The sequence below is a fragment of the Setaria italica genome, chromosome V (genome assembly GCF_000263155.2).
Source record: "Setaria italica strain Yugu1 chromosome V, Setaria_italica_v2.0, whole genome shotgun sequence".
Classification (NCBI taxonomy): Eukaryota; Viridiplantae; Streptophyta; class Magnoliopsida; order Poales; family Poaceae; genus Setaria; species Setaria italica.
In genome coordinates, this window is record NC_028454.1 from 37510513 (window position 1) to 37531823 (window position 21311).

Here is a 21311-nt window from a genome sequence, read left to right on the forward strand (position 1 = left end):
CCCCCCCCCCCCCCCCCCCCGCCGCAAAGCTAACAGATTTCGTCCTGGTGCTCGCCAGCAACGGGCGGCGGTTGCCGGTGGAGACGTTTCATCTCTATCTCCCCGCTTGGCTGCTTCTTCTCGCTTTGCCGTGAGAGGCCCAGCGCGCAGGATTTTAAGGCGTGCTGCTGGTGGGTGATTTTAAGCGAAGAGACCGTGTTCTTGGGGGGCCGAGAGACAGAGCTCTCTATCTGTCCTGTTTCCGGGTTCTTTTGGTCGAAGAGGCAGAGCTCGTCGAGGGGCAATGGCGGAGGCGAAGCCGGAGGAGATCAGCCATCCGCCCATGGAGCAGCTCCAGGGGTTTGAGTACTGCATAGACTCCAACCCTCCCTGGGGTGCGTATCCAAGCTATGAGTTGAAAAGGCTTCACATTCCGGTTGGGATTCCGCTCTCTGAATCTTGTTCTTTTTTTTTTTTTTTGCTGTACAGGGGAGGCGATCATACTTGCCTTCCAGCACTACATACTGGCGCTTGGCACGGCGGTGATGATCCCGGCGGTGTTGGTTCCCATGATGGGTGGCGACGATGTGAGTAGTGCCTTGCACTTCTTGATAACCACACCAGCTTCGGTCTCGGTTCTTGGCAGCATCAGCTTTGGTGATGTGACGTTTTGGTGCTTGGGATTGGTGTTGCTGTTTGCAGGGGGACAGGGTGCGGGTGGTGCAGACGCTGCTGTTCGTGACGGGGATAAACACGCTGCTGCAATCCCTCTTCGGGACGCGGCTGCCGACCGTGATCGGCGGCTCCTACGCGTTCGTGATCCCGATAGTGGCCATCATCCAGGACTCGTCGCTCGCGGCGATACCCGATGGCCACGAGGTGAGCGATTGCTCGTGCCTGTTCTGCGATTTCTGATGAGGCGGTGGTTCTGATCTGCTGTTTGTTCATCTGTGATTGAGCAGAGGTTCCTCGAGACCATGAGGGCAATACAGGGGGCACTGATAGTGTCCTCCAGTATTCAGATAATCCTGGGCTACAGCCAACTCTGGGGCATTTTCTCCAGGTGCTTTTTTTTTTCACACTTCATAGGAGCATTGTGTTCCAGTGCCCTTGCATTAGAACAGATCGGTGCACAAATGCATACGCATTTCAGTTCAGTATTGACAGTGCCTAGGCTTTGCTGATTGGTGCGGAAATGCATATTCTCTTTCAGATTCTTCAGTCCAGTGGGGATGGCGCCAGTGGTTGCTCTGCTAGGATTTGGCCTTTTCGAAAGAGGATTCCCTGTGGTAACGTTTGCTTTGTCCCCATCTTCATTTCATACTCTCAATCTGTCCACCACGCAAACGTGTATATGTTGATAAGGAATCGTTCGTTCATCCAATTGATGTTTGATACTGCATCAGGTTGGGAGATGCGTTGAGGTCGGTTTGCCGATGCTGATTCTCTTTGTTGTACTCTCTCAGGTTTGACAAACTACTCCAATTACTTCAGTCTTTTATCAATCAAAATTCAGCTTGGGAATTAAGAATATCTAATTTGTGCCTTTTTAATTCTTCCTCAGTATCTGAAGAATATACAAATAAAAGATATTCCCATACTGGAAAGGTTCTCCCTTTTCATCTGTATCGCGTTGGTATGGGCATATGCTCAAATCCTCACTTCAGGTGGTGCCTATAAGAACAGCACTGAGGTCACTCAGATCAACTGCCGCACTGACCGAGCCAATCTGATCTCCTCTGCTCCATGGTTAGTCCCCTTGCTAATCTGATGTTACCAGTGTGCCGTGTAACTGTCAAGATGCTCTATATTCAATCTAGTATAGGTGCTAGGTATATGGTGAACATTTATGTTGGATAGTCGGATTTTGCAAATCTGAATCAATTTTTTGGTCTAGCATTCATTGATACATGTTTTTAGTGACACGAGTGAGACACCTTAGATTGTTTGATGCTTTGAGGGTACTCATGATTATCTAAATCGTACTCATGATTCTTGTTGCTGCTATCAATATAATGTTAGAGTGACAAATTTGGCACCACGAACAACTTAAGTACATCTGTCTCCACTCAAGAAAGATCTTAAGTTGCATTCCTTTTATGAGACAGAATTATTAGAGTTTTTTTTTCTGCGCACTGATACATTGACTTGACCCAGGATTAAGATTCCTTACCCACTACAATGGGGGGCACCAACCTTCAACGCTGGCCAATCATTTGGTATGGTGTCTGCCGTTTTGGTCTCACTAGTTGAGGTGATACCCCTAGTTACGTAGTACAGCCTTGGATCCTTTGCTTTGGAACCCAGTAACGACAAATTGACCTTAACAATGTGTCTCTTGGACAGTCCACAGCATCTTACAAAGCTGCTGCTCGTCTTGCAAGTGCGACTCCACCTCCAGCTCATATCCTGAGTAGAGGCATTGGATGGCAGGTAAATACTTTCTTGCACCCATGTTTGTTCTTCTTTTCATGTTCTGTCAGCTGCACAAAACTAAAAAAGATGCTCTGTGGAAACACCAGGGAATCGGCATCCTCCTTGATGGGCTATTTGGAACGGGCACTGGCTCCACTGTCTCAGTGTGAGTGTCTATACCAAAATTTTCATCACTGTGCCTTCACAGATCACTTTTTTCCTCAAGCATTGATACTACCTGGAACACCAATGCAGGGAGAACGTCGGGCTGCTTGGATCGACAAGGATCGGGAGCCGGCGTGTTATACAGATCTCTGCCGGTTTCATGATCTTTTTCTCCATGCTGGGTGAGCCACTGTTTTATCATCTAGCAATTGAATTGTTTGCAGATCATGTCGCCCGAAAAGCAAGAAACACTGTTCCTGACTGTTCATTATCTGTTTGCAGGGAAATTCGGAGCGCTGTTTGCTTCCATCCCATTCACCATCTTCGCAGCCGTGTACTGCGTCTTGTTTGGGCTCGTTGGTTAGTCATCCTGATTCCTGAAACCGTCTGAATATGAGTAATGTGCCGCAGTCTGCGCTTTGGTTATGCCGAGACTGACGCTTTCGCTTTATCTGACTTTCAGCTGCGGTGGGGCTGTCCTTCTTGCAGTTCACTAACATGAACTCCATGCGCAACCTCTTTATCGTGGGCGTCTCCATCTTCCTTGGCCTATCCGTGCCGGAGTACTTTTTCCGGTACACCATGGCTGCTCAGCGTGGTCCTGCGCACACCAAAGCCGGATGGGTTCGTCCCCCTTTACATTACCCTTTGGCTTTTGTTATGGCTCAGCGTGTTATGGCTCGAAGTCAAACAGTACCTGAGATTGGTCTATCATTTGCTCCTAGATAGACAGTGTAGTAAATTGCAGATAGTAAACCACATAGCACTAGTCATTCTGAAATCAGAACTAAGGTTAGGATACTGAACATTGTCGCTAACTTATTTTTTTGTATGACCTGGAATTGCAGTTCAACGACTACATCAACACCATCTTCTCATCGCCGCCAACGGTGGGGCTGATCGTGGCCGTGTTCCTGGACAACACGCTGGAGACCAAGGACGCAGGCAACGACCGGGGCCTGCCGTGGTGGGTGCGGTTCCGGTCGTTCAAGGGGGACAGCAGGAACGAGGAGTTCTATAGCCTGCCGTTCAATCTCAACCGCTTCTTCCCTCCGGCCTAGACCGGGCGGGCGATCTTACCGCCTACCGAGAGTGATGAAAAAGAAAAGGAGGAAGCGGCCGGTCTCTGCTTCTCTGGATGAACTCAGATTGCTGAGCGGAGGGATAGTAGTAGCTGTGTGTAGTAGTAGCTGGCCATTGTTTGATTCGTTGATCTGTAGTTGTTCATGTCTTTAGATCGTTGTTGCCTTGTTGGGAGGTCCCCCAACCCAGTAAAAATGGTTGCCTACCGTTTTACCTCAGATGTGTACATCGTTGTTTCATCCTGTGTCTCCTAACCAAGTGAAAGATGGCGCACGGGCAGAGGGAATCCTATGCGACGGAAGCGACGTCTGAAGGAAAGGCAAGGCAAGGGAGCAAAGCAAACCGTGGTGGACGACGCGCACGCTCCACTGCAGGAGGAGGGGGGACGCTGGACGCACGCGGGGTGCAGCGCCGCCCTGCGGAACGGACGGCTGGGCTGGCCGTCGAGCGCAGGAGCTGGGGCGTGCACCTGACCGGGACAAACGCGCCGTGGTCATGCCTCGCTGGCTCTGGTCGCTGGTGCGCGTGGCTTCCGCCGCCAGCAACCTGACGAGCGGCGCGCGCTAGGGGACGACGGCGTTTGCTTGGTTGTGGCTTCGGAGTTCGGACCGTGGGGCGGGACTACTAGTTTTTTTTATATATACAGGGGTGTTCGGGAGCTAGTGAAACTTTTCATATCATGTTTGACACTAATTAAGAGTACTAAACATAGTTTAATTATAAAAAAATTTTGCACAACCCCTAGGCTAAATCGAGAGACGAATCTATTAAGTCTAATTAGTCCATGATTTAACAATGTGGTGCTACAGTAACCATTCGCTAATGATGGATTAATTAGGCTTAATAGATTCGTCTTGCGATCTAGCCTAGGAGTTCTGCTATTAGTTTTATAATTAGCATCCGAACATCCGATGTGACAAGGCTAAAGTTTAGCTCCTGGTATCCAAATGCCAGCATATAAAGGGACTACTAGTTGGGGTCGGCCTGGGCGTGCGGGCTAACTTAGATAAGAACCTAGCTAAGTCCATTAGATTCAAGGGGGTGTTTGGATACCTTTGCTAAACTTTAGTAGCTAAAAGTTGTTAAAGTTTGGTTGCTAAAGATTAGTCAAGGCTGTTTGGATACCTTTGCTAAACAACATTTAATGAGGTGGATAAAAACCTATTTGCCCTTGATGAATGCTAATCAGGCAAGCAATAATGAGGGGCAAAGGGTGTCCACCCCACCTTTTAGCAAGGTTTAGCAACCAAAAACTTGCTAAAGGGCTAAAGTTTAGCAACCATAGTTTAGCAAACTTTAGCAAGAGTGTTTGGCAAATTTTTTGCTAAAAGTTACTAAACTTTAGCTGCTAAAGTTTAGCAAGGGGTATCCAAACACCTCCAAATCAGAAAATTCAATATTTTGTATCGGATTCAACATTTTAGCATATCAGATTTAATAATTTTTTAAAGTTAGATCGACATTTATAAAATACTTGATTCAACATTTTATAAAATATACATTTAACATTTCGGAACACCTATTTCAACATCTTAAAAAAAATATAGTCAAAATTTTTTAAACCTACGTCAATATTTTTTACCCATTGTTTCCTCTTCTCCGGTGCCAGCAGGGGTAGCAGCCAGGAGGTGCCGGCGGGTGCAGCGGCGGCGGCAGCGGCATGCAGGGTTGGGAGGATGGGTGCATCCAAAGGATGGAATTGTTTTACACGAATCTCAAACAGAAGCCATATAACTAATGGGCTACCGGAAGCCGCGGGGCGCGCGAAGGTTGAATGGGCCGCTGGGCCTGGACAGATAAGGCGATAAGCTAGTGGACCAAAAGGCCGATCCTGGGCTTCCGAAGGCTCATTTGGGCTGAGAGCCTGAGACCAAGATCCCACAACCGTGAAAAAAAAGGGGGAACGCACGTGCATGTAGCTGTACCCAGAAAAAGGGGGAGCAGCTAGGGAGGGGCACTGCCACTTCGAACTGGTCAGTTGCCCAACAAGATGCAAAATTACTGTTGTAGTACTGTAGCGTTTTGTTTGTATTTGTAAATTATTGTTCAAATATTAACTAATTTGGCTTAAAAGATTCGTCTCGCAAAGTACAACAAAACTGTGCAATTAGTTTTTGATTTCGTCTACATTTAGTATTCCATGCATGTACCGCAAGTTTGATGTGATGGGAAATCTTCTTTTTACGTAGTGTCAAAGTTAGGAGTTTGGAGGTACTAAACATGACCCTGGTCCAAGCAATGGTTGGCTGCAGCTCGCAACAATTGTATTGCAGTACGTCGTACGCTATAAAAATCGCTACCGGGTACTGGAGCAAAGGATGGACTGCATAGAGTTGGATCAGGACAGGACCGAGCCCTCCTCATCCGAAACACATGCTGCGGATACGGTAGGCCCGGCTGATTATTTTATATATGCGCGAACAGCCCGGAGACCTTTTCCAGCCACGCGCTGACGTGGAGAACTCGCCATGGATAGGGACCAATAGCGTATATAAAAAAAAAATGGCACTAAACAACTTGTCGAACCACACGTTTTCTGTTAAGTTACTCAAAGTTTGAATTACAAGCCCGGGTTATCCAAACCAAATTTCAACCCGGCATAAATACTGGACGTGACGTTGGCCATACCCGACACGGCAAACGATGGAAAGAACGACCGATTAAACCTGTGCCTCAACGGCTCAACCAATGCTTCACCCGGAGCTTACCCAGTTACCCCTGTCCGGCGTTCGCCGCTAGACGAAGACGAACCGGAGCCCCGACCTGGTCGGTCGTTTACACTCGTTGCCCGTAGTCGCTAGCACGTCAGCTTGACGCGGAGGCATGTGGATGGCATCCGTGTCTCCGTCTATATAAGCACGGAGAGGGGGTGGAGGAACACGCAGATCCGCGCACGTCTCTTGAGTCTTCTTCTTCCTTCTCGTCTTCGGATCACACAGCGGTGCGTGCTAGGCGAGACAGCGGGAGCAGAGCAGGGGAGTGGGGCAGGGGCATCATGTTGGAAGGGAAGGCGATGGTGGAGGACACGGACATGCCGGCGAAGATGCAGGCGCAGGCGATGGCGGCGGCGTCCAGGGCCCTCGACCGCTTCGACGTCCTCGACTGCCGGAGCATCGCGGCCCACATCAAGAAGGTACCCATCCCATCCCCGTCCTCATCTCTCTGTTCTGGAAGACGGTCGCTGCAAGGTGAGATCTGCGCTTTCCCAGAGGAAAAAAAAACGTGCTCAACTGCTGGATTTGGGTGGGCTGCAGGAGTTTGACACGATCCATGGACCGGGATGGCAATGCGTGGTGGGCTCCAGCTTCGGCTGCTACTTCACGCACAGCAAGGGGAGCTTCATCTACTTCCGGCTCGAGTCGCTCAGGTTCCTCGTCTTCAAAGGGGCGGCAGCATAGCAAAGCAGGCTGGTAACATCACGGCCAGGAAAATCAGATGCACCGTGCTATTTTCTCCTCCGGCTTTTGTGGAGGGCGACTAGGTGGCGCCGCAGCCGGCACGGCGGATGGCGTGTGCGTGCGTATGTGAAATTAGTTGGGTGTATACGGTAGTAGATGTAACATTGAGCAAGAATGCAAACAGTGGAATTCATCTCTGGTCAAATTGCTTTTATGTACGAAATCCAAATGGATGGATGCTAGTGATGTGTAAATCGAAACTTGAAAACTGGGGACAATTTTAATCCATTATTAGCAGCGAATGAGGTCGCAGGATCAGAGCTGGTGGTCACCTTATCCTTCAAACGGCCAAAAAAAATTGCACCGAAAATATCCGACCTGCCGGATTCGAACCAGCGACCTAAGGATTCATCTGCAGACACTACAGTCCTCCGCTCTACCAACTGAGCTAAGGTCGGATGCGTATGAAAACTTTTAAAAATATTTAACTAATTCATATAACAACACATGCATCCCACTCGCTCAAATAGTCAAATGTCAACGAAACAGCATTATCCATAGTGTGTGTTACGGCAGTTCGCAATGTCATCCAGGTCTTTGATCCACTATTGCATTGTGATAGCATCAGTGATCATTCAGCTTCAGCATTTGCAGTGTATATGATGTATCCATGTAGGCGCAAAGTTTGATCCACCGACGACAGTGACGTGAACATATATTGATGGCGTTATTGGTACCTGCAACTGAGGCTATTCAATGGAAGCGTACGATCTTGCTAAACTGTTGGCTTCTGTTGCAGCAAGCCAGCAACTGTTACGTGAAGAGATCACACATTCCAGAAAGGCGAGGTTGACCAGATTGTCTCTCTGCTCTCCCATGGTACCTCAGTTTCTCGCCACAACAGTTGCTTCATCCAGGGACATAAAAGGATAGCATGTGCTTGCGTTCAATGAGAGAACCACAAGGAGACCGTGCATTTGTATGCATGGTTGTACAAAGGAGACCAGACGGCGCATCGATGCGGCAAGATGAGTGAGTGAGAGGGCTTTCGTCTTCTTCGTCTAGCTCCATCCAACCCCACTCCTGGACCGTTCAATAAGAGAAGCACTAGTAGGGAGGGACAGAGGCTAAGAATGGCAGGCGCTTTCTAATAATAAAGCGAGTGCCACTCCCTAATTATACTCCTCTCTTCCCCTTCGCCACCGGCCCGGGGCCTCCCCTTTTCGGACAGGATAGATGACGATCCATCGAAACCGATTCATGGATTGCCGAGACCCACAGGAATCGTCCATTATTCGAAGCTAATCATTCCGGCGCACAATCTTGGCTAGCTCATCCTTTTCCGGCGACACACGCGCTCCGCTCGAGGCCCCGAAAGCTGCACCCTTTACAGGTACGACGGCATCATGGTGATCCCTCCCTCCCTCCCTCCCTTTCTATGGCCCGCCGTCGAGCGAGTCCTTTTGTTGCCGCTGTCATGGGGCTGCCGCCGGGTATATGATGGAGTGCCGGCTGTGGCGTCAACGCGGCAGATCGATCGTGCATGGCGGCGAGCGCCGGGGCGCAGCTGGAGCGGCGGAGCTCGGTGCGGCGGTCGCAGAGCATGGTGCAGGAGGAGGACCGGGGCCAGCCGGCCGACGACGAGCTCATGTTCCGGAGCCAGGGGTCCAACACGGAGCCGTCGGGCGAGCCGCTCAAGATCGGCGCCGTGCTCGAGAAGGACAGCGGCGCGCCCAAGTCGCGCCTCGCCGAGCAGAGCGGGGGACCTTCCGGTAAGTCGAGATCGCTTGGGTCGGTGCGTCGAGCCGGTCGCGTTGCCGGTTTTGACGAGGCGTCAGGTGGTGGCGTTGCGTGCAGAGATGGACCAGATGAAGGAGAAGTTCGCCAAGCTGCTGCTCGGGGAGGACATGTCCGGGTCCGGGAAAGGGGTGCCCTCCGCGCTCGCCCTCTCCAACGCCGTCACCAACCTCGCAGGTGACTTGGCAAAGTAGTATTGCGATCTCATGTCGAAACCGGAAAACTCACTGCGAAGAGCACGATCTTTTTTCATTCACCTGAAGCCTCTGTCTTCGGCGAGCAACGGAAGCTGGAGCCCATGGCGCCGGACAGGAAGGCGAGGTGGAAGAGAGAGGTCGGCTGGCTTCTCTCCGTTGCCGATCACATCGTCGAGTTCGTCGCCAAGAAACAAGTCCTGGACAACGGCACCGAAATGGAGGTTCAACCACCACCCGCATTGCCATTCCCAGATCGAGCTTCTTCCACTCCGGTTCTAACACTCTGTTCTGCTCGTCGCAGGTGATGGGGACGCAGCAGAGACGGGATCTCCAGGCGAACATCCCGGCGCTGCGCAAACTCGATACGATGCTTCTCGTGAGCACAGTCCACGCGTGCCATGTTTCAATCGCTACAACTCAGTGTGGAGCACGCATTTTCTGAAAGAAAGTCTGATGCAACGAGTTGTTGTTTGACCGTGGTCAGGATTACCTGGACAACTTCAAGGAGCGCAAAGAGTTCTGGTACGTGAAGCGCGACTCGTGTTCGGAGAGCGAGAACGAGGAGAGGTCTGACGAGAAGTGGTGGATCCCGATCGTGAAGGTGCCCCCCGCCGGGCTGTCCAAGACCTCCAGAGGCTGGCTCCTGCACCAGAAGGAGCTGGTGAACCAGGTGCTCAAGGCGGCCATGGCCATCAACGCCAACTGCCTCATGGAGATGAACATCCCGGACACGTACATAGACACGCTCCCCAAGGTACATGATCAGCGATGCGCAAATAGAACAACATATGAATTGAATCTTTTCTGAAACAAACCTTTTTCGTGGCTGTGGCAGAACGGGAGGGCCAGCCTCGGGGACGCGCTGTACCGGATCATCACGGACGTGGAGTTCGACCCGGACGACTTCCTGTCGACGGTGGACCTGACGTCGGAGCACAAGATCCTGGACCTCAAGGACCGGATCGAGGCGTCGGTCATCATCTGGAACCGCAAGGTGCACAACAAGGACGGCAAGTCCTCGTGGGGCTCCGCCGTCAGCCAGGAGAAGAGGGAGCAGTTCGAGGAGCGGGCGCAGACGCTGCTGCTCATCATCAAGCACAGGTTCCCCGGCATCCCGCAGTCCACGCTCGACATCGCCAAGATCCAAGAGAACAGGGTGAGCATGCTGGCGCTTTGTGTGTGCTGGTCCTGGTGGTAATCTCTTGCAGGTCTTGTGTACTAACACACACACACATCGCCGTGTCCACTATTATTAGGACGTCGGGTTCGCGCTGCTGGAGAGCTACTCCAGGGTGCTGGAGAGCCTGGCGTTCAACGTCATGTCCCGGATAGAGGACGTCATCCAGGCCGACAACCTCGCGAGGGAGAAGGCCAAGAGGGACGCGCCGCCACCGGCGGAGGACGCCGCCGCCGCCGCCGGACGCCGTGACCCCCAGGAGGTCGGCGAGGACGCGAGCGGGACGACCCTGCTGGACTTCATGGGCTGGACCGGGGACTCGGAGGGGAGGAACGACGACTGCTCGCCCCCGCCGCCGCCGGAGCTGCCGGCGGCGCAGGACGACGGCAGGCTGATGAAGCTGCCCAACATCATGACCAACCTGAAGCAGACGTACATGGAGAAGCTGGACTTCCTCAGCGGGAACAGAAGCCCCTCAGGTCGCCATTAGAGACGGCGCGGCACGACACGAGATTTTGCATGTATCGTGTGTGTGGTAGTAGTGTACATAGTATATATTTTGGATCAAACTGGGCTCTATCTTGAGTAGCCCGCCGTGTGGTCTTCCTGATTTTGCAGGCAAGCGACTCCCTCATGTACTATGGTTTAAGGGATTGAACACTGTATCAGAGCCATCAATAAATAGAGAGAATTTAGAGCTACCTGGACCATTCAGTTCACAGATGTGAGATGACGAATAATCAGTGCAAAATACAGAAGCACGGAAATTGTCTCGTCCATTTTCAAGCCATAAACTGAGCCCAAGCGGCACCTTGCAAAGGAACACAAGTGCTGAATACCACGACTATAGACTACTGCAAGCACGGAGTAAATTCTAGCACCATATCTTTATCATTAGCTATCACTCGAGCAAGCAGCAAGAAGTACTAACTAGATAACCGCTGAGCAGAGGAAGCATACAACAGGCAGAGAGCAGCTTCACAAAATTACTATAGGCCGTTGTAGGATAAATACTTGGCACTGATGCAGCAAAAACATTGCATGTGCGTCTTTTTATTAGGAGTTCCCAATGCACGATAATCTTTGAATCCGTCAGTACAAAACTGCCCCAATAAAGAGCCAAACAATGTCTACTGCAAAGGGAAATTACAGGAGGTCTGCCAGTAAATACCACTAGCTGAATCCTCAGGACATTTTATTCATGGAGGAAGAAGATATGCCGCCATTCACTTCAGTTGAGTAACTGCAGCGTGTATGGCATCTGCAAGATGGGGCACAGTCCTCGTGCTCAAACCAGCCATGCTGATCCTCCTGCAAGAAGTTATACATGTTGCCAGTATGGCAGTGTTAGTTGGAATTTCCCTATCAGGGTGGTCAGAGAAACAATTTAGTCAATAGATCAATGTCCAATAGTGCAGATCAAGATTGCTGAATTGTAGTTCACTATTAACACCAAAGTGTCCAAGTGATTTGTAGTTATATTTCTATAAACTATTCAATTAGGATAAGGGGAAATCCAACATTATCGATTGTCAGTAGTATTAGTATTAAGTAGTAACTACACTAAGAAAACAAGAGTACAGCTATAAACTTGTGTAAAAAAATAGAATTAGGCATTTACCCGTCTGATGTCATGTAAATGTGGTATTCTTGTCTCATGAAGGCCACTTGATCGCTATTGAGCCCAGTGAAAGTAAACATCCCGATTTGCTTAATGATGTGGCTCCAATCTCCAGGCGTTCCTGCATGTTACCAACAAGACTTAGAAACTTGTGATGGACTGATAGGGCCAGAAACCTTTTTTATTCGAAGAAAGACAACAGAAAGGAAAAGGACATTGAATAATCACAATTTCTGGACTAGTGCAGAGCAAATGTAACATTTAACCTTTCACTGCATTTTTTTTCTTTGAAAGACCAACAGGAGCACTGCTATGTCATTAAAGAGGAGGCAGCATGAAAATGTCTTACAGGGTTGTGATTACATGAAAGTTGGAAAAACTCTTACAGCAGGGTTGTTACTAAATACTCCCTCTGTTTCAAATTGTAGGTTGTTTTAGCTTTTCTAGGTTCATAGACATCATTATGCATCTAGACAGACTATCTAAATGCATAGCAAAAATTATGCACCTAGAAATACCAAAACGACCTATAATTTGGAACTGGAGGGAGTATCATTATAACTAAGGCACCACTAGCCCGCTGTAAGATTTTCAATTCATAATCTATGAGAACATTCTCAGCACAGATCAACAGTGCACCCCAAATACTTCACATTGATTGATTCAACATTATAAGGTCAGATTCAATTACTTAAATCAAATGAGAAAGTGAGAAAGAGGAAGCTCCGTTATTTTGTAAAATAGTTGTTGACAAGCCAAGAGGATCTTTGTTGCAGCAATAATTACGTATTTGCCAAATAAGCAACAGCATCAATCCAGGGCAAAGAAAGGGCAACCACACCAAGTTGCATAGTTTCAATACAAGATCATGAAAGAAATGCTAAGGGGAAAAAACTGCCAAGTCACTTAGCATAGAACATAATCATACTGCAGACAAAGAGGAGACAGGAGTAGCCAAAAACTAGTACCTCTGGATTTCAGCGCATCAAATAGCTGCTGCCTCATGCTAATTATCCTATCAGCCATGGCCTTCAGTTCCAGAGTCCATTCGTTGAACATCTCACTAAAACATGTAGAAAAATAAATAAATCAATGAACAGTAACTGAGCACATCATATCGTTCTTCGGATCCACCCATAATTATGTCATTGCAAGACAAGAATGTTACCTGTCCTTGAGTATAGTCGCCACGATAGAGGGACCATGAAGAGGAGGGTTTGAATACATAGGCCTAATCACAAGTTTGAGTTGACTTTCAACCCTAACAGCCACATCAGCACTTCCACATACCTGAAACATGAATTGCAAATGAATATGACCTTCTGAGGTATAAAAGATTGTTCAGATGTACAATGTACAAAAAGTATCCACTTTCAAAAATTAGGCATAAAAGTCCAACAGTTAAAACTTATAGTAATTAGTAGTCAGATAATTTTGGAACAGATGGAAAGAAACAATTGTCCTCTGTAACATTGATGACTAGTAATTTCCACATCAATGTAATACTGCAGAGATGCGAAAGAGTTTAATCCTAGCTAAAGGCTAAAATTGTAGTCATCAGTGACTGACAATCTAAACTGTCCACAAGAATATACTTAATTCTTATCTTCCATAATAAAACAGCTAATAACTATATGAACTGGCATATCTCAAGTGACATGTAAGAGATAGAGGCAAATTTGAACACCTGCGACAAAATTTTTCATGCACCAACCAATCCTATAGCATTGCTGAGATTTACTTGATTGGAAGTTACATTAATCATCTCCAAAAATGAGGCAAAGATGATTCTGGTCTCTGGGTTACATGTTGTATAATAATCTTTGAACACCAGAGCAAGATGCCAACAACTTGAGTTCAAGACATAGAACTAAGTGAAATCAACAAGAGCTAAAGTGAAGATCTCTTACAATGCTCAAAGCACCAACACGCTCTCCGTACAATCCCATGTTCTTAGCATAGCTCTGAGCCATGAGCAATTCACCACCATCAGCAACAAACATGCGCACTGACTGAGCATCTTTGTCAAGACTTCCACTCGCAAAGCCCTGTCAAGTGAACAAAAATCAACAAATTATATGAATGAAAGGTGACACCAGACAACCAGATGTATTTTTTCAATGTCAATCAATTTCAGATCAGGTTCGTCTACATACTTGGTAAGCACTGTCGAAGAACGGAAGCAACGATTTTGATCTCATGAGCTGCCTAATCTGTTCCCACTGGTCAATGGTAGGATCAACTCCAGTAGGGTTGTGGGCACAAGCATGCAGCAGTACAATTGATCCTAAAGGTGCAGAACTGAGGTCTTCTAAGAGTCCTGTAAAAAACAGATCCTGAATCAATGACACAGCCATGACGCAATTTGCAAATATGAAATATATAATACAGTGTGAAAGTGCCTCGATCTTGTACTTGCATTATTGAAGTATAGTAGCAGGCTTTCAGATCATAGTGGTATTTTTCTTTAAAGACCTAGCAGCATGAAAAATTAAAGTTACCTTTGAAGTCAAGACCACGGGTTGCAGGATCATAGTAGCGGTAGCTCCTAACAGTCAATCCTGATAGGGTGAAGACCTTTGGGTGGTTTCCCCAGGTTGGTTGTGGGATGTAGATAGTGCGCTAGAAGAAATTTGTATGATTTATCATGCACTACAATCAAGTGGAGAAGCAAAATAGAAAGGAGACAGGAGAGTTTCTATACCTCATGATAGTGCCTTGCAAGAAATTCACCTCCCACTCTTAAAGAACCAGTTCCTGATAGGCACTGCACTGTAGTAACCCTATTCTCCTGGATAGCAGGACTGATCCATTTGACAAAAAACACAATCAACTTTCTAAAGTAACCAAAAAACAGAGATGAAACACAACAAGTAGCCAAGTAGGTAGAAATTTTATGTAGTCAGACTTCAACACTAAGAATTCACAGTTGACCCAAAAATATCACCAACGGGAGCAGTTGACCTATAAATATCACCAACGAGAGGAATGGGTAGATAAATCTCACGAAAAATACCTGTCAGCACCAAAGATAAGCTTAGCACTCAGCTTATTGAATTCAGCCAAACCGGTGATTGGTAGGTACTCCTTCACACGTGACCTAGACATAAGAAGAAAATCATGTTTAAGAAACATCTCCAAGATATCGTAAATTTCCACGCTGACAGTTTTTCACACGCAGAAGTGTATAGACACGACCGGAGACCCAAAAAAACAAAACTGAGGTCAATTTTCCAGGTACCTAGATCATCTGCAGAGATACAGTGGTCCAAGTAACGATAAAGGAGTAGAGGGAAAGCGATACACGCAATTGCAAAGTCGACTGAAGAATAATCTTACACAAAAGTACAACAGAGCGGACCCAGTGGTAAGACAGAAAAAGAAAAAAATTCTAAGATGTAGTAGCTCAAACAGTAGAAACAGAAAAAAAAATACGGTAGAACAGAAAGGTCACCTAAAATTACAGAGCACTGGACATGAGTCAATAATTATTGCGGTTAACGAAAGTATTAGTCAAACTAAGATGCGCATTATCCAGATGTTAGATCCAGTGACTAATTAAATCCATTTTTGTTTTAGTAAACTTGGGAGGACGCAGGAACTTGAAGCCTGAAATTTCAATAATCCCAGAGGCACGATCACATACGGATGATCTGAATTTCACAGAAGACTTACGGATTATTAATCAACATCTGCTCGGCGCGCCTGACAACATTCAGCACGAGGGGCTTCCCTTCCTGCACGGATCAGAACACAAACAGGGGCGTCAAAATCCATCCCCACCAAAAAAGCATAAGGGGCCATAGAAGGTTCACATCAAATCCCCAAACTCCACTCACCTCGGTCCGGTAGGCGCCGACGCCGAGGTTGACCTTCACGGGGCTGGGATCCTTGTTGTACGCGACCGTCACCTACGCCAAGCACCAAACAAGCACCGATCAGGCCGAGCAAACCCACGAGGCCGCGCGATCGCGCCGAAACCAGGCGACCGACACTCCGACAGCGACAGCCGAGCAGTGCGCGAGATCGCCGGGGGAAGAGGAAGGAGGCGGGGAGGCGAGGCGAGGCGAGGCGCGGGGAGAGGGGCCTTACTCCGAGGATGGGGTCTTCGGGGGCCTGCGCGAGGGCGGCGAAGACGGAGGATCCCTGCGACGCCATGGTGGGGAACGATTCGAGGGTGGTAGCGGAGGTGTCTGCTGCTGTTCTTCGTGGGGAGGAAGGCAGCAGGTGCCCCACCAGCGTACTTAACCTTCGGTCGGCGCTGGGCTGCTGCGGCTGTGCCTGCGCCGCGCGCGCGCTAGCAGGGGCCATCCGGTGCGCGGCGCGTGCTCGTGCCTGGCGCGGGGCGGGGGAACCGAGAGCACGGCACAAAGAGGGGACGTGGGGAACGGTGTGCGCGCCTGCGCGATCCGGGTGGCGGCCGCCGGGTCTCCTATAAAACGGCGGGCGCGGGCGCGGCCCGGGGGAGTGACGTGGACGGCTGGTTTCGGGAGCGGCGTACTCGTGGCCGCGCTGTGGCGCCGTGTGCGTGCGCGCCAGTCATTTGTTCGGTGCCGTCTGCTGACGTGGCGGCGTGGAGTCGGCGTGGCAGGATGACATTTTTGTACTTATTTTTTTTGGAAGAAAGCGTAACGTGCCGGCAACGGTGAGCTCCATCCTCCACATTATTTGCGGTTTGTTGTTGTGGTGTGTGCCGGCGGCGCATATCTTTGGCGAACCGCAACCACTGATCCGTGCGCAAGTGGGGCACACGATTGGGAGGTCGACGTCGTGCCCACGGCGGTGCGGCGGCCGTACCTGGAGAAGAAACGGGGGTATTGAGTCGTCACAGGATTCAACATGTTCCAAGTATGTATCTATCACATCCTTTAGCTGCACACGTTTTTTGCAAGTATATGCATGTTCTGTAGGAACCAGCAGACCCTATGCAATTCAACAAGATTTCCACTCGCGCCCGCAGTGTGACATCGTATTTCCGGTAAAGGTAAATCAGCAATCCTCGCACCGCATCGCCTTCTTGATGTTGCCCAGCGCGCACGACGCCAGGCCCGCCACGGCCTCCACGGAGTCCGGCGGAAGCGCATCATCCGCCGTCGGCGACGAGCTGGCCAGCGCCTGGAAAGCCACGGTGACCAGCGACCCGCCCGCCTCTGCCGCCGCCCTGCTCTCCTCCTCCCCCTTCCTCGACGTGATCACCGAGGGCCTGGGCTCCAGGCCGTCCGGCATCACCGCGAAGCCGCACGGCAGCAGGGCCACGCCGCTCGAGTCGTGCCCGTCGATCACCGGCCGCAGGGCCGCCGCGTCGACCGGCGCGTACGCGACGGTGCACTCGCAGGGGTTGGTGCTGCTGTCCTGGAGGATCCACTCGCTGCCCTGCTCTCCCGCGGGTGATCTCGCGGCCTGGCATTTCAGAGAAAGAGTAGCATCTGACTGACATGAGATGACATGACCGGTTGTGGTTGGTTCATTCCGTCTGAGACGAGCTGAAACTTACGTATGCCGTGACGCAGTTGCGGCGGTCCTTCCCCTTCGCCACGCTGGCGCAGCTCTGAACGGGTCGCCCGGGCGGCAGCATCACGTCCCACTCGTGGCGCCGCGACTCGTCCCTGAGGAAGTCGAAGAGAGCCGCCGGGTTCACCGGCAGCCACGCCGACAGCACGGCGCACGCGATCAGCCCCCGCGGTTCGCCAGGGTCGCCGATGTTCCTCCGCGACGTCATCCGGACGCCGTCGCCCTGGCCGCCGCCGCGGTTCGACGCCGGTCGGCTCCACGCCAGGTCCCGCGATCCGCCGATGACGCGGCACAGGCTCGATGTCATCCGGTGCGCCAGCTTCAGGACGCTCCTCCTGCCCGCCGGTGTGGCGACGCCTGCACGAGCGATCCCGTGATTTCAATCAAGTTGGCCGTCGCCCATCGACCATGCTGGACGATTTTAGCAACGGGGTTTCCTTTTACCGCTCGAGTCCCTTGCCGGAATGTTGGTCGCCACCGAGAAGACCATCCGCTCGCACTGGAGCTGGAGCGCCGCCACCCAGCGCCTCGCGCCGAACGCCAGGCCGCTCGCGGCCGCTGACCGATACATGGACGGAACCGCGGCGTTGCGGCATGTGGCGTGCTCCACCCAGGTCACCTGGTTCGCACACGAACAGATGAACCCTTAGCACTTCTTCCACGGTGCAATTCGGTTGGAACGGCCAGTGATTCCGTCACCATGTCGTGTTATGGGATCGCGTTACCTTGCAGCGGCCGTTGCTCTGCTCTTCTACGACGCACCCCGAGGGCTTCTTCAAGCACTTGCAAGCCGTCGACGACGTCGTCTGTGCTTCCGGTTCAACGTCGTCGACGGAGACATCGACCATGGCCCATTTGTCAGCAGTAAGCTTCTTGCAGTGACGAAGGAAGTTGAACTCCCTTGTTGGTACCAGCGGTGTCAGCGTCTGGACCTCTGCGAACATCTGAGGCCATCAATCGGTCAGAATTTAGATAGATGGTTCCTCGATCAGGAGGAGATTAGAACGTCTTGGATTACCAATTGCACGACGCCGTCTTGGTCATCGTTCTCGATTACTTGGATCACACCCAGCGTCGCGGCCTTCGAGATCATGGTAGGAAATAGCATCATCCATTGGTTCTGCACGAAAAGAAATCAGAGTCGAAATTTCAGTGATCAAGTGTACTGTGTACAAGTCACTGTCTCAACACACTCTCAGAGTAACGAAAAGGCTATGCGAAGACTGCTGATATACCACATCCATGAAAGCATTCACGAGCCGCGTCGTGTCGAGGTAAACAACACCGGTTTCCCTTGACGCCTCAACAGACCACCCGGGCCGCTGGTCGCCGGGAACGTCGCCGCGCTGGAACAGCCGCGCGTACTCGTCGTAGTCCAGGACGTCGCGGCCGGTCTCGGCGCTGCGCACCCAGAGCGGCTCCCCGGAGGAGCACATCGTCGCCAGCTCGTGCAGCGCGCGGCCGGCCAGCTCCAGGATACTCGTCTTGTCGCGCCCCAAGAGGCCACCGCCGTGGACGTCCCCTTCGACTGAGCTCCTGCTCTTGATTTGGATGGCCTGCGCGGAGCACGACGGCGAGGCCGGGGAGGCGACCGCATCGGTGGTGGTGTTTCCCGGCGTCCCGCGCAGCCTCTCTATCTGAATAGTTTGCACCGTGTCGATGTCAGTTTGCATCCACGCACACACAGACACAGCAGAGGCGAAAGAGTTGGTGACTTGGTGGCGCATGCGGACCTCGGCTTTGAGCTTGGCGTTCTCCAGCCGGAGCTGCTGCTCTTCGGTGCTCGCGGCGGCGGCGCCACAGCCTGGACAGCGTGGCGATTTCTTGACGAGCTCTCGCATGGCGCGGTTCTCCTCCTGGAGCTTCTCCATCTCGGACTTGAGCAGCGAGTTCTCGTGCCGCTCCTGGGTTGCCTGAACAGATTGAGCCGCGAGTTAACCAAGTACCCGTTCGGATCCTTGGGATCAGTCTGCTTGCAGAACATGTGTAATCAGAGGCGCAGCATGCATGTCTACGGTTACCTTGATCTGAGTTCGCCGGTTCTGGAACCAGAACTTGACTTGGCGTGCAGAGAGGCCGAGCTCCTGGCTGAGCTGCTGCCGCTGCTTCTCGTCTGGATGCGGGGACTCTCTGAATACCCTGGCCATTCGATCATTCAGAAGAACACCTCAGCTTAGCACTAATCTGCTACCTCATATAAAAAAAATTGCTACGAAGCCCCAAAGAGTGAACTATACTGCTACTGGGCTCGCTTCTCTTCTCCTGGGCTTTTGGACCTGTGTAGCCCATGGCCTTGTCAGGCCGGCCCAAGAAACACGCGCGCATAGGAAACCCTCGTCGTGTTGGGCATGCACGCGCACACGCCATGGGAGAAATTTCAACACGAGCAACGTGCCAACGTGCATCGCGACCATGAAGAACGAGAACGAGAACTCACGCCTCCATGGCCTTGATCTGCTCAGCGGTGTGCCTGTGGTAGCTCTTCCTCCTCTTGTTGCCACCCCCGTCTCCATGGCCCGCTGCTTCTTCCCCGCCGGACCATGCACCGCCGGACTGGCTCCCCGGCCCCGTGTTCTCGCTGCTGATCTCCGCCGCCTCACCTTGCCGTAGTCTGATCCCGCCATCGCCCTCGTCGCCTGCCTCCACTCCCTCTCCACCAGACGCCGCCGGTTCGTTCCGGCCAAAGGCAACCGCCTGCACGTACAAGCACAGCGAAAAAACAAAACGACATGTCAAGAAGATGCCACAAGTCATGCGTGTTCCGAACGCCCATGAACGCACGCACGAACGGTTTGTGCTGCCATGCTCTGTTGCTCTGTTTTTTGTGAGAGAAGATGGAGAGAGCAGTCGATCGGCAGCGACGGACAAGCGAGAGGGAGAGCGCCGGAGCCGGGAAGAAGTCCTGGGTGCGGGGTGGTGGTCGACTGGATCCCATTTGCCCGGCGCTGGAGCAGAGCTCGCCTTGCTGCTGGCCGGAGGCCGCCAATGATGCCCGGAAGCCTATGGCTAGAGCACGGGAATTGAATAACTGGTGGATTTGAAGCTTGAAAGCCCTTGTTTTTGCAGGCTTGAGGGTTGGCATGAAGGGGAAGGGAACAAAGAAGAATTACGTGCGAGATCTGCAGGATGCTTTACTAACTGAAGTTCTAAAGCTAATAGGCCGATAACAAGATGGTGTCTGCGTGCCGGGAGAGGCCAGCGGACAGGCAGTTAGGGATTGAACGGTAGTTGTGCGCGCGGGGCGTGCAGTGCAGCCGACGACGGTGCTGATCTTGAATGGGATGACGATGTAATAAGCTCATTCCAGTGTGGCTCTGCCTCTACTCTGCTCATGCCTTGCGCCTAGAGCGAACTATTGCTCGGTGTCGCGCCGTCGTGGCTTTGGACATTGATCAGCAACCTCGAAGAATCCCACCACCTGCTCTCTGCTGCGGTAACGACAAGGTAGCTGCATGACGACGTATCTAGTTGACAAAATGGACACGCTCGTGTGCCTTTTCGCTGCTCTTGTACAAAGCTCAAAAACACACGTAACTGCCAGTGGCCAATTGGACATCTTCCCGGTGCTAGTAATCTCTTTTCCTAACTATACGACTAAACGAATAATTTGACACATGTTTCAAAGAATGCCGAGGACCTACTAATAATAAATTGGGTGTTTCGATAACCGGTTGCTAAACGTGTCAAATCGGAGTTCGGATGCTAATTAGGAGGACTAAATATAAGCTAATTATAAAACTAATTGCAGAACCCCTAGGTTAATTCGCGAGACAAATCTATTCAGGCTAATTAATCCATCATTAGCAAATGGTTACTGTAGCACCGCATTGTCAAATCATGGACTAATTAGGCTTAATAGATTTATCTCGCGAATTAGACTCCATCTGTGCAATTAGTTTTATAATTAGTCTATGTTTAATACTCCTAATTAGTATCCAAACATCCTATGTGACATGTGCTAAACTTTA

General features: G+C 50.8%; 5 protein-coding genes and 1 non-coding gene across 6 annotated transcripts; 3 read left to right on the forward strand and 3 right to left on the reverse strand.

The window, feature by feature from the left end:
* The first annotated feature begins 8 nt into the window (after positions 1-8).
* On the forward strand, positions 9-3879 carry LOC101769638 (nucleobase-ascorbate transporter 2). Its single transcript, XM_004969976.3, has 14 exons — positions 9-374; positions 469-566; positions 682-858; positions 942-1042; positions 1193-1268; positions 1386-1445; positions 1544-1728; positions 2137-2233; positions 2326-2412; positions 2502-2560; positions 2650-2741; positions 2842-2919; positions 3023-3183; positions 3408-3879. The coding sequence occupies exons 1-14, from the start codon at positions 284-286 to the stop codon at positions 3618-3620; spliced, it is 1575 nt and encodes a 524-aa protein (XP_004970033.1). The 5' UTR covers positions 9-283; the 3' UTR covers positions 3621-3879.
* A 2537-nt stretch (positions 3880-6416) lies between these two features.
* On the forward strand, positions 6417-7342 carry LOC101770043 (dynein light chain LC6, flagellar outer arm). Its single transcript, XM_004969977.2, has 2 exons — positions 6417-6775; positions 6897-7342. Exons 1-2 carry the CDS (start codon positions 6638-6640, stop codon positions 7038-7040), a joined length of 282 nt encoding a protein of 93 aa, XP_004970034.1. The 5' UTR covers positions 6417-6637; the 3' UTR covers positions 7041-7342.
* A 70-nt stretch (positions 7343-7412) lies between these two features.
* On the reverse strand, positions 7413-7498 carry TRNAY-GUA. Its single transcript is given in 2 exon segments — positions 7413-7448; positions 7462-7498. It is a non-coding gene; the product is annotated as a tRNA-Tyr (tRNA).
* Positions 7499-7852: 354 nt separating this feature from the next.
* LOC101770447 (rop guanine nucleotide exchange factor 9) lies at positions 7853-10914 on the forward strand. The gene is made up of 8 exons (XM_004969978.3): positions 7853-8433; positions 8573-8812; positions 8898-9014; positions 9101-9255; positions 9336-9410; positions 9519-9788; positions 9870-10190; positions 10291-10914. The coding sequence occupies exons 2-8, from the start codon at positions 8584-8586 to the stop codon at positions 10699-10701; spliced, it is 1578 nt and encodes a 525-aa protein (XP_004970035.1). The 5' UTR covers positions 7853-8433; positions 8573-8583; the 3' UTR covers positions 10702-10914.
* A 299-nt stretch (positions 10915-11213) lies between these two features.
* LOC101771115 (aspartate aminotransferase, cytoplasmic) lies at positions 11214-16242 on the reverse strand. The gene is made up of 12 exons (XM_004969980.4): positions 15925-16242; positions 15672-15743; positions 15508-15569; positions 14849-14932; positions 14537-14636; positions 14334-14454; positions 13989-14152; positions 13743-13880; positions 13001-13122; positions 12801-12895; positions 11833-11953; positions 11214-11522 (listed from the first exon to the last, which is right to left on the reverse strand). The coding sequence occupies exons 1-12, from the start codon at positions 16141-16143 to the stop codon at positions 11438-11440; spliced, it is 1383 nt and encodes a 460-aa protein (XP_004970037.1). The 5' UTR covers positions 16144-16242; the 3' UTR covers positions 11214-11437.
* Positions 16243-16411: 169 nt separating this feature from the next.
* Positions 16412-20425, reverse strand: LOC101771509 (homeobox-leucine zipper protein ROC9). Its single transcript, XM_012846038.2, has 10 exons — positions 20210-20425; positions 19781-20037; positions 19365-19482; positions 19077-19256; positions 18579-18980; positions 18362-18463; positions 18069-18287; positions 17788-17962; positions 17327-17700; positions 16412-17232 (listed from the first exon to the last, which is right to left on the reverse strand). The coding sequence occupies exons 1-10, from the start codon at positions 20423-20425 to the stop codon at positions 16822-16824; spliced, it is 2454 nt and encodes an 817-aa protein (XP_012701492.1). The 3' UTR covers positions 16412-16821.
* Positions 20426-21311: the final 886 nt, after the last annotated feature.